The sequence below is a fragment of the Diadema antillarum genome, unplaced genomic scaffold (genome assembly GCF_040938485.1).
Source record: "Diadema antillarum isolate AM-2024a unplaced genomic scaffold, OU_Dant_1.0 scf00000104, whole genome shotgun sequence".
In the NCBI taxonomy this organism is placed as follows: Eukaryota; Metazoa; Echinodermata; class Echinoidea; order Diadematoida; family Diadematidae; genus Diadema; species Diadema antillarum.
In genome coordinates this window covers 1023041-1035661 of record NW_027270993.1, presented here as the reverse complement: position 1 = coordinate 1035661, position 12621 = coordinate 1023041, and the positions used below count along the sequence as shown (strand labels likewise).

The 12621-nt window shown below is 38.0% G+C and overlaps 1 protein-coding gene across 1 annotated transcript; it reads right to left on the bottom strand.

The window, feature by feature from the left end:
• Window positions 1-230: 230 nt before the first annotated feature.
• On the bottom strand, window positions 231-11962 carry LOC139719096 (uncharacterized). Its single transcript, XM_071630531.1, has 9 exons — window positions 11881-11962; window positions 9494-9691; window positions 9102-9238; window positions 8454-8720; window positions 6343-6575; window positions 4944-5379; window positions 3660-3972; window positions 2049-2265; window positions 231-614 (listed from the first exon to the last, which is right to left on the bottom strand). The coding sequence occupies exons 1-9, from the start codon at window positions 11920-11922 to the stop codon at window positions 349-351; spliced, it is 2109 nt and encodes a 702-aa protein (XP_071486632.1). The 5' UTR covers window positions 11923-11962; the 3' UTR covers window positions 231-348.
• Window positions 11963-12621: the final 659 nt, after the last annotated feature.

Sequence of the window (12621 nt, the reverse complement as noted above, 5' to 3'; positions counted from 1 at the left end):
TGTTTATCTGATTTTTTTTGTTTTTTAGCTAAAATGAGGAATAAAATACTTCTACTACTTGGAATGAAGACAATATCAAATGCTTCTCTCAGCAAACGCAAAGATTCAATGTAGACCTGTGTTCATGATTCCTTCTCATGTTTAAGAGATTAATGCAGTAAAATGTAATTACAGTGAGAGATCACATAAAACAAAATCATATCATTACACAGTAATTTGGGTGATGGAAGGTCTTTAAAATCTTGTTTTTATTAATATTTTAACGTCATTATTTTTTCATTAAACGGATGTAGCAAAAGACCTGTTAACAAGGTCATAATTTTCATGGTCCCAAATGCAAACATGCTGTTATAACCAAGTAATAAAGAATAGAAAGCTATACTTACATCGTGAGTCAGAGATGCTTGATACGTTTCCATGGAGTCGTTTGTCAAATGCGTTGAGCAAATCACCTTGAGCACGGAGACTTTCGACTCGAACAAGTTGAGGGTCTTGTATTTCACTATGGCCTGTGGCTGGCAATGTGCCATGCTGTTCAGGTTCTGGCCCGTCTTCTGCCATTGACTCAGAGGTCTGAAGAGGGTCCAGCCAACCTGACGGAACATTGTCATCACCTTAAATTCAAATGAATAAGCATTCATTTCAATCTTTAGATTTGTCTGTAGACTTGTCTGTAGTACTGTAAAAGTGGATATTTTTTCGCGATTGGCCGGGTCAGAAGAGTTTCGCGTGTTTTTAATTCCGCGGAATCAAGACGGCACACACAGGAACATATGGCAAGCAAAAATATTCGCGGGCTTTTATTTTCGCGCTAGTTTCTGGTTGAGCGAAATGCGCGAAAATTTCAACACTGCGAAAATTTCCACTTTTACAGTAGTTATATACAAACTCAGTGAAGTTAGATCATGGGCTATACATACCCATATCAAAGTACATGTAGAAATAAATGGAGACATTAATTTTCTTCAAGTGAATTAAGTGGAATAAGAAAGACTACATTAGCATGCGCATGGAATGAAAAACTGATGCATGGTTGCTTTAGCTAATAGGCATCTCATACTGGTTACGCGAATGCTTGCTTAGTGCGTGAACCTTTGTTACAAGTGCGCGATAAACACGTTGCCCGTGGGGTGAGGGAAGGGGGGTATGCTGGGACACCGCAAAATGAGCTAATGGCTGTGCCCAGTGCCACAAATTGTCTGCTGCCCTAAACGAACCCGAATTGGTCTATAACTTTTGATGACTTCCTGCTCTGCTTACGTATGAAGATGGCGTGTTGTAATGGTAATGGTTTATTTAAAAATTCATTCGCAGCCATGAAGATGGTTGAATTGCAGAATTTTGTACAATATCATATTTCATTTTATAGTAACATACATAATCATACAATCAGTCTACAATCAAAATATAAAAACTATATAATTATATTATATACATATATTAAAAACATCTGATGACCAAAATAACAAAAGTAATAAAATACACTTATACATACATGTACACATTGAGAGATCTGCGAGAAAAAGTTAAATCTGAACGAAAGCTACATGAAATCTGCAAGCATTTTTGAAAGTATCAGGTTTATTCCTGACCTAATGTTTTGTGAACAGAAAAAAAATCTAATTTTGTGTACAAAACCAATGTAGAGTTCTCCACAATTACATCACAGATACTGGCAGTGTTGCCAATTCAAGAATCCCCATAATAAGGATTTACTTAAACTTTAAAAATGCACAACTTTTGAACCAATTCTTAGATTTTGAGCGAACTTCCAATGTTAAGTCCTTCTTGTTTTGCTCCATTCACTGACAGCTCAAAAATGTCTGAATTTCCCCTTTAAAGACAGAAGGAAGTCATTTACAGACAATTGGAATCATTAATGTTGGCCAATGACAGTTATATCTGAATTACAGTTGACTTTGGAACTAGTCAAACTCTGTGTCAGTCACAGCCTTTCAATGGTCAAAATCAATTTAACAACAAAACAGCAAGTTGAATGTGTATTAAAATTCCAACAGTAAAATTCCATAGGGCTCAATTTTTCTTACACCCAGTCGCAATTTGAAGCAGCAATGTCCTTTCGGTAGCAGATGTAGGCAGGAAGTTGCTCGAAGCCACGTCAAAGTGCCTCACAATGGCCTCTTGGTGTTTGCAGGCACCCCCAGTGACACCTTCATGGCAGGAACACACACCAACAGCCATGTCAACAGTGTAGCGACACAGTCGATCACTCTGGCTGGTGACCTGGTAGGTACTCTCCCCTGTCTGGCAATAATAACAGGAATTACATGCAATAATTGGGTTTTAGACTTTGATATCATGGCTGTTTTAACAGATTTATTTTTTTTCTTCTTAGTATTGATATACTTTTCAAGTGAACTTGTGTCCTTGCATAGTTTCTTTTTACCTTGTAAGAGTAGCTTGAAACTAACATGTAATTGTTCATTCCATTTCTCAACTTTCATTCACGCTAAAAATCATTGATCAATTGTATCAAATGAATGCAAGCTGCTTTAAATTCATACATAAAGGTATTCAAGGATTAAAAAAAAAACAGAGCAACAATGTTATTCATAAGGATAGCTATAGTAACTTATGATATGACCTATGTAGATATCAATGTGTGATTGGTCAGAATGCAGTCACGTGACCATGGTCAGAAGGATGAGAAGCGTTATATTTTCATAACATGACGTAAATTACGTACAACCATGGAATATAAGTGCGACTACGTTAAACAAATGGCGTTATGTCAGGAGGGGTGACGTCATCAAAAAACCAATTGTTATGATGCGCGCAACATACACAGAGACGCTTTGCACACACACGAATGCAATCGCCGTGACCACAGTACAGAGCACACTAAGCAGTATCATCACACTTCATGCACAGCATAATGACGCGCTACAAGCGAGAATTGCGAAATTGCAACAGATTTGTTTTTGCCAAACTGTTGTAACTGGTATGGCAGCTTGAGAGAGAAACAAACTGGTGAATGTGTTGGAAGCTATAAGACTGAGCCTGCTACTCCCGTTAATGTTAGACAGTCGTGACAGGGCCGGAAGGCAAAGGATTTCCCATTATACTACTTACAAGTATTACCACCGCCTGAACTGAGCAAGTTTCTTTGACACCAGTAGTTCTAGGTTATGCTACTACTGTACTAGTGCTACACCTGGACCAGGGCCAGGTCCGTAGTCTACAGCTCACGTACCAGTGACTGCAGACAGAAGAGATTAGGCCCTACATTGTTAGAAAGTTCACATTCTCATACATCACCACAAACACTTACCTCAACAAGCTTGCTTTAGTTGTAGACCCTTAACGTTATAGGTTAGTCTTCTAGCGTTACAATCTTTTACAAATAATTTACAACTGTTATTACAAAACCTAGCTCTACCGCTACCGTAAATAGACCCTCGCTACACAGGCCTATGTACGATTGAATAGCAACTGTTCTAGGAATGCTCCTGCACGGCTATAAACTGCCACGGAAGAACGAATTACCGTTAGTAGGGGGGGGTGAGGGTGTTAGATTGACACATTAAAAACATGGTGGCTAGTACCATAGCCCATTTGTAGATTAACATGAATCACACTTTGAAGATTACACAGAATTTTATTTTTTAAACAATTCATAACATTTATAAAATATTTACTTTGAAAATGTCATCTTTGCTGATCGTCGATCCACGATGGGGTTGGATTTTCCACTTCAGTGGGCGCTGGTTGACAACTGCCAGAAGTCTCCTTTGGTAGAAACTTTCAAGCCTGCAGAGGATAAAGTCTACCAATTGCGGCACATTGAAGGCTTTGGATCGTTGCAGGATGGAATCCTTCAAGACTCTCATGGCAGCTTCGGCATAATTATTGGTATTGTTGGCCCGGATCCGAAGTCCCAATCTAAATGCCTGAGCCCAAACTTGACGTCTCTCATATAGGGACTCGAGGTATGCTCCATAACCATGGTACCTAAATTTAAAAGAATGACAAGAATTACCACACATCTTCTTTATACACAAGATTATATTCACAATAGCAAGGTTAAATATATGTTTTTGTCACTGTAAGTTTTACAGCTTTTTTCTGATTTTTTTTTCTTTCAGACCACCAGTTCTGAATGCAATTACTAATTGCATCTCATCTTCTGTGATAGATATAAGAATTTTGAAAATGAGATTAGAACTTGTAGAAACTTCATGTAAATACACATGTATAACCATTCTTTCATCTTAAACTCCCTTAAAGGACAAGTTCACCTTCATAAACATAAGGATTGAGAAAATGCAACAATATTAGTAGAACACATCAGTAAAAGTTTGAGGAAAATTGGACAATCGATGCAAAAGTTATGAATTTTTTAAATTTTTGTGTTGGAACCGCTGGATGAGGAGACTACTACAGCTTGTGAGTCATATGCGTACAACAGTATAAAGAAAATGTAAAAGAAAATTCAACATATTTTCACTTTTTTTCGCATAATAAAAGAGCACTTGACTTGCCTCTTTCTAAAGGCAGGGGGAATAATATTACCCATAACATTTGTCGGCAATGAGTCAGGGGAATGTGTACTTTTTTCAAAAGATGGAATTTTGTGAAATTCTTTTTATACTTTCCTCATATTGTTGTACGCATGTGACATCTAAGTTATTCATACACTGCAGTGGTAGTCTTCTCATCCAGCAGGTACTGCACAAAAACTTCAAAAATTCATAACTTTTGAACGGATTGTCTGATTTTCCTCAAACTTTCAATGATGTGTTCTACTAATATTGCTACATTCTCTCAATCCTTATGTTTATGAAGGTGAACTTGTCCTTTAATGTTATTCCTATCATATGATAACCTAATATAAAGAGAATCCATAAATGCATACATGTTACCCCCAATACATGTTACACCCAATGGAAAGCCTAGTACAGAGACAACACAGGCATGCTCACCGAACAACAGTAGGATCACTCCTTGCACGTTGGTAGGCTGCCTCAACAGCAGGGGGGTCCGTTGCGTACATCATTTGCTTCACATAGAGAAACAAGCTCTGGCGGTGATCTTTGTTGATACCATGCTTGCTGTCCCACAGCCAACGCCACACAGATTGTAGAAGGTGGAAGGTACAAAGAAGCAGGGTAGACTTCGGAAAAACCGTGTGAAGAGCCTTCCTCTCTGATAAGCAATCATCTGTAATGAATACTGCTGGACCCTCATTACCATTTCCTCCAAATGCATCAGTTGGCAAAATGGTCTTCAGGAGTTCCAGGCCTTCTGTGATTGTCTGCTCTTGTTCATTTGAGGTGATGATAACCCCTAATGGAAGGCCACCTGATGAACTGTGAGTCAGAAGCAGGAAGATTCTACTTCCATGGCGGTCAACATTACCTGGGAATAAATATCATACAAACACTTGGCCCATTGGTATAATCAATCAATATAAACTGATAAAAAACATTAAAGGTGCATAGTCCCGATAGTGTAGAGGGCGCTGGTGATGATACTGCTGATCACCGCTAGCACTGATACGAAGATTACCAAAGTTGAGTTGTCATCAAGAGTAAAGCGCGTAGGTGTTGCTAAGTAACGTTGTCTTCTTTGTCTTCTCTGCGCATCGCGCAGTCTGTAGGAATGCCAGGGTGCGTGCATATGTGCTTGTTAGAATGACATCACAAAGAAGTTCGCTAAAGCTGTCATCCCCCTCAGCCAAATCATGAACCGAACTGTGATCGGACCACTAACTGCAGTGAATCGGACTTCTTCGGACTTGGGGAAGTGGGCCACAGCATAAGCGCTAAGGAGGAGTCGATAGCGTAGGTCTCTATAGGAAACTTGCGCCATGCGCCAGCGTATGCATTTGACTAAACCACCGGGACCATGCACCTTTAAAAATAGGCAAAGACTGGTTAATGGTCGGGTCAATAATGGCATAATCTGCCCCCCTCGGTGGTGAGATGGTAAAAAGAAAATGGCTATTTTAGGGTTAATTAACAAAATCTAGGTTGTACCAATGGATGGACAACCAGATAATATATTGGCTCTGGCACTCTTCAGGGGGAGAGAGGCATTAAAACAAAAAGAAAAAAAAAATCCTTCATCTCAAGTTCTAATACAATGTATGAATTTATGGAACATCCAGTTTCGCAGTATACAATGACTAGCACAGGCACGTGTATGTTATGACCAGATGACAATATTTTTAGACACACTTGTACTTCTAGCATTTTATATCTATACGGTCCTGAAATATCAAATTGTCAAAGTATGCACATAATCCAATGGGTTTTGAATGCTACAATACAATAATTTCTTTCAAATCATAACTATGCAAATATCATGAAATGAAAATACCTGTCGAATCTATGAAGACCAGCTCACTGCTGTGACCCACCATGGAGTGGACACGTTGCATCATTGGTGTGCAAATAGCGATGATGACTTCCTGGTTGCTGGTCTTCTTGATTTTTGCACAAATCATCCCAGCCTCAGAGTTATAGTTGTTGATGACCTGCTCCTCCAGGAAGGTAAGCATGTCTGCCCCATCTGTGGAGCCATAAGCTCTCTGAAATATCTTGTAGTAGAGCCTGTCAAATTCAAGATTTGAAAAATGCATCAGGAATAAATTGATCATAATTTTCATTCACCTGAAGCTCTGAAGCTAGAATATGGTACCTTGCAAAAAGCTTACAAGTTGCTAAGACTGAGCACTTTAAAAAATAGAAGTAGTAGTAGTACTAGTATAGTAAAAGTAGTAGTAGTAGTATAGTAGTAGTGGTATTACTAGTAGTAACAGCAGCAGCAGTAGTGGTAGCAGTAGTAGTAGTAGCAGTAAAGTGGTAGCAGTAGTAGCAGCGTAGTAGTAGAAGTGGTAGTAGTAGTGGTGGTGGTGGTAGTAGTAGTAGCAGTAGAAGTAGTAGTAAAAGTAGTGGTCATAGTAGTAGTAGTAACAGTAGTAGTCCTAGTAGTAGTGGTAGTAGTAGAAATAGTAGTAGTAGTAGTAGTAGTAGTACTACTACTACTACTATTCGTAGGACATCATCTACATGTACTACTTATTCATGATTCACCAATCATGGGGGGGGGGGGGGGGGAGTCCTGCAAATGTCAAATGTAAATCTGTTGAAGTCATTGCAATTATGCGACCCTTGAATAATTGGGTTTTTATTTTGTGAAGCTCATATCTGCATCATTTCATGTATTCTTCTGACATCAAAGTTATCTCCAGTTCGAAGTAATTTATAGAGGTTGCACACAGGTGCTTCGTGGAATTTGAAATCTATCCATTACTCAATTCCTATTTTTTCTTATGATTCTTCAATTAACGAAATAACATGTCTGATCATATTCATATTAAACTATGTGCAATTCAGAAACAGCCATAGAAATATAAATTGCCTTGGATAATGGAAGCTAAACATCAGTTATCTGATTCTGGTCATGATTACATTATTATGCATAGTAAAAAGTACAGATTTTAAGAACACAATCCTGGACAAAACACTGAAATAAACATATGAATAAACTAATGCATGGTTCTCCGAATGGGTCTATAGCACAGTGTCTTGACAATGTGTGATGACAGTTTCACATAACTGGCAAAATATTAGAAATGACAGGCTTTTGACAATGCATTGAATGTTCACTTTCCTTGAACTATGTTTATTTGGATGAATGGCTATAATGTCTAATAATAGTGCAGGTATTTGGGGATTTGTACCCAACTTTTGACCCTTTTATAAGTTTAAAGAAGAAGTGAAGATTTATCACTTTCACTTGACCTTTGACCTTTTTTGCCTTTGACCCTTTTGACAAGAAAATCCCAAGAGAATCTGTATTGGGTAATGCATGCATACACTCAGTTTGATGAAAAAATCCTGCAAGCAGTGCATAGATAAGAGGGATATAATGACAACTTTAATGCATTGATCTTGACTTTTGATCCACTGACCTTTGACCCATAAGAAATAAATTTCCTACATGATCACTGTCAGTCAGTACATGCATTTACACTAAGTTCCATGAAGATACCTTGTAATAATTGAGATATGGAGAAAAAGTCAAAATTTAACATTTTCACTTGACCTTTGACCCTTGAACTTTGACCTCATGACCCAAAACTCTCTTTGGGGAATCCTTATTTTTGATAGTTCATGTACACACCAAATTTCAAGAAAATACCTCCAGACATTGCAGAGATACAGGGGAAATAGTGAAATTTTGAGCATTTGACCATGACCTTTTGACCTTTGACCTCGAGCATGTGCACCCAAAAGTTGATAGGCACAACTTTGCCACCTCATACATATACATGCCAAGTTTCATTAGGATACCTATAACTGCTTTTTAGATACACTGTCCACAAAATTGATTACGGACAGACAGACGGACGGACAACCCAACAACAGAATGCCTCCGGTGACACTTTGTGGCGGAGGCATAAAAGTAACAATGAAGTCACTGACCTATAACAAAACTTTAAATCTGGGCAGAGAGCCCTGTCGGCTGAATTCAGGATGTACTCCTCTGGAGATTCATCCTGAAGGTCCAATTCGAGTACATTTAGGGCACTGGCTGGAGAATGTCCCCTTCTGTACAAATCCTCCAGTTTCTGGCAGGTGTCGGCACTCACATCCCTGAATTTCAGGGCTGCAGGGATGGAGATGGCATGGTTGTGCTCCCAACTGATGGTTACAAGAGTTGGGAGCAACTCCAAATGGGGATCTGAGTTTCTGCAAGGAGAGAATGAGGTGGGGTAAGAAGAAAAATATGACAATTTTTAAATTTCCATACAATGTAGTTCATTATATTAAAATATACAATTGGTTAAGAATACAAAAATATCTATAGGCTTTTAGAATTTGCGTCAACTGATTTGAAAAAGGTTAACACTCTATTAAAGCACTTTTGGCTTTATGGGAACAGCACAGTAAAAAAACTGAGTACAGCATATTACTAGGTAGTAAGGTGTATACAAGCAAGTATACTACATTTCCATATTATTATCAAGTACAGTGTACATAAATGCCCAGATAAATTGTACTGTTGACAAAGAGATTGAAAAAAACTGAATAAAACTCAAGGCTGGAAGTTAAAAATCATACACAATGTACCTGCTTTTCCTCCCACTTGATGGCACTGATCTTCTCACAGAGATGGTGAGTTTGGCACAGCAACCTGTGTCCTTGCTGTGCCGAGTTGTCCCTTCTTTGGCCTTTCTCTGCTGGCCATGATGACATCTGTAAATTTTCTATATTTGTAGAAAATATAAACACATAAAAACATTAAACCTCATCAAAAGAAATGCCAGTTACATTTTTCTTGGTTTTTCTAAGACTTGTTTGTGCACTGAATGATGATGGGTCCAAAGTTGTGTGGCATACAGTGCTTACATCAAAAAATAACATTTCATTTTCTAATTCTAAACAAAGAAAGATTTTTGGATGTGTGATCAATACAACTCATATCCAAGTGGATTTCGTTTAATAGAACTTGCTTATCTTACCTTAGAAAGCACATACTTTCCGGCCATTGGGCACGTTCTCATGACCCGCCATGTAGTTTTTGAAGACTGCTGGAAATCAACCAGCCACTGCCTTGCAGCATCTTCGTCTTGTGCACCTACTTTCACAGATGCTGTGAACCCAGTTCCTTGTGCTTGGTAGTCCGACACAAAGTAGGTATACTTCTCAGGTAGAATTTCCTGAAAAATAAAAGATGAAAAAAGGTAGAAAATAAAACCTTTTATATTGTTCCAAATCCAAAATTTTTCCATTGCTGTTTAGGTATACAAGTACAATATGTTGTTGACTACAGTACTTGACTAGTCTGACTATTACAGCATTATATTAAACAGTATCAGTTTGCGCCATCACTCTAGCATCATCATAGACCAAGGGTGGCAGAATACATTTCTTCTGCGCCCCTTGTCATAGACTAAACCTTTAGTTACTCTACTAGTAAGTAGACTTAGTAATAGTAGTACTAGACCTATTGTAGTTTCCTTTTGCCTTGGTATTATCTAGTAGACAATAGAACAGGGTCTGTTTTGACCCTAGGCCCTGTCCCCGAGTACAGAATTGGGGGAAAATTTAGGGTTGGGGTTTTTAGGCCCTTAAGGTATCAATCAAAGGGGATCAATATACAGCTCGATTACAAGTAATATTTTCTTCATAAGATTCAGAGACACACTGAGTTTTACACATTATAATAAAAAAAAAAATAAGAAAATTTAAAATGACAAGACTATCGATCAAGATCTGGATCTACTGTACATTCATTAAAACTAAATTTATGTATAATGAATTAGAAAAATTCAATAAGTTAAGCTTTTTAGACTCTTGCACTTGGGCTTAAACTTAAAGCCTTCTTAATCTTAAGTTTCATATCTCATATTGTTTCCTTTCATTTATCATTCAACAAGGATAAAAAAACACATACAAATCAAAACAATATTAACACTAGCCCAACCAGACACTGTTAATACGCTGTACAGTGACTGGGCTGTGTATAGTTACATCAAGGAGGTTTCATACATGGAGTAACAACAGTTTTATTCCCTTTGATCTCATGTTTGATGCCACCACCAAGAAATATCTTAAGTATGTGCTAAACTGGAGCTGCCTCACAGATAAGAGGACGATCTAGTGTCTCATTGCAAAATCACCAGCCACTTTCAAAGGAAGATAACCTTTTAATTGTGCCTTTGTACGTGATGGTAATTACTTTTCGCTACCCCTTCTTAATAAAAAGGTAGGCGGTACAGACATGAGGATGCGCGAACAGAAATTGAGCAAAAAATGCTGAAATATAAAAGCTGACAACTACCCGACTGGGCATATGCGGGCACTAATCTGATGGTCTATCAATAAAGAATTATACTTGAAGATTATTCCATAATACTTTTGGGGAAATTAAGCCGAAAAGTGATAAAACCAGCTTTTCAGGATGGGCTTGCTACAGTTGCTGTTGTGTTGCCATGTTGGTACAATTTTTCACCTGATTTTTCACCTGAAACAGCTCTGATTTACACTTTTGTGAAAATTTCTGGATGGAATTGACTTTTGTCTTACAAGCTTTATCCTTAACGTTAAGTGATATTTCATTCAATTTAATGAATGAATAGGCAAAATAGGGCCAACATATAATGCTCAAAATAAATATTCAGATTGCTCAGCAAGATGGCGGCATCAAACATTGATTATGAAAGGCTCAAGAGCACCTGTGAAATTCTTTTGAGTTATGACATCAATAGAAATCTAACAACTGTTTGAATAATTACAGCCAGTTGGAACTCCATAACAAAAAAATCATGTATAAATAGTAATATTATACTATAAAACCTCCTTGAGTTAACACATGTCATAAAAGGTAGGTCTACACTGTATAGATTGTTTATAATACATTAATTCATATAGAATATGCTATATGAATCAGCACAAAGACAAAGTAGGCTACATAACTCATGTAAAAAGTCACTGTATTAATTTAAATTAGGGAGGTGTGACTTCTCTCTCCCTCTCGCTCTCTCTCTCTCTCTCTCTCTCTCTCTCTCTCTCTCTCTCTCTCTCTCTCTCTCTCTCACCTCCCTACTGTAATGATGAAAAATGAAATGGAATGCACATGGTTAGGCCATGACCCATTTAGGGTATGTCTCAAGTACCGGTATACATTATAGCTATTGAGTATTGTACAGAATAGATCTGCACTGATTTAGTATCTGTATCTGTATGGTTTAGTCAGCAAAATGTCCAGGAAGACACATCCACGCTAACTTGTAGAGAAGCACTACGTGTGGATAGTACAGTAGAATACTAACGTAGTCGTTAGTGTGATTGCATGGGATGGTTGTCTCAAAAGGAGAATTAGATATCACAACTCAAAATCACCTACCAACAAAGGTGAAGGAATGGCATCTTCCCCTGACTCTGCCATAGTCTGTGATGCATAAGGTAACTGATCCACTCAGCTCACGGTAGGATATAGTATGACTTTTGACCGAACTTATTGTTGTTGGTACAGTTATGGTGGGTATAACCCAGCTAGACGACACGGATACCAAGCTTCAAGCGATCGCCGACAGCACGATTTCATAAAGGGCGCGCCGCTAGCTCCTAGACGTTAAATCCAGCAGGTTCACTGCAATATATCGGAGAAAAGCCTAGGCCAAGGTGTAAAACGGAAACGCGCGGCCCGCGCAATGAAAATAATTAAAGCGCCATTAGATATTTACCGGGCACTTTTAAAACGAAACAAAGGCAACAAACCATCAAAATTTTGAGCGTACAAGGACAAAAAAAGTCTCTCATCAAAGTACAGCATACTGAAATCATATGCTTTAATAATAGAGTACAATACTATGACTAATACGTTTATGGTTTTAATCAATGGCTTAGCTTGCCTCAGAAAAGCTCCTATCCTACTCGTTGTACAATAGCACGACTGACGCAATGGTGATAACTCGCTGACCAGTTGGTACAGAGTATAATATTATCGTCTGTGATACGGAAAAATCATTCATTTCCTGGCATTATTGTCACAATTAGGCCCTAATTTGTTAAATTTAGAAAGAAAAAAAAATCTCTGAGAAAGAGAATCCTTATTTCACCCGTCAAATACAAAACTATGATTTTA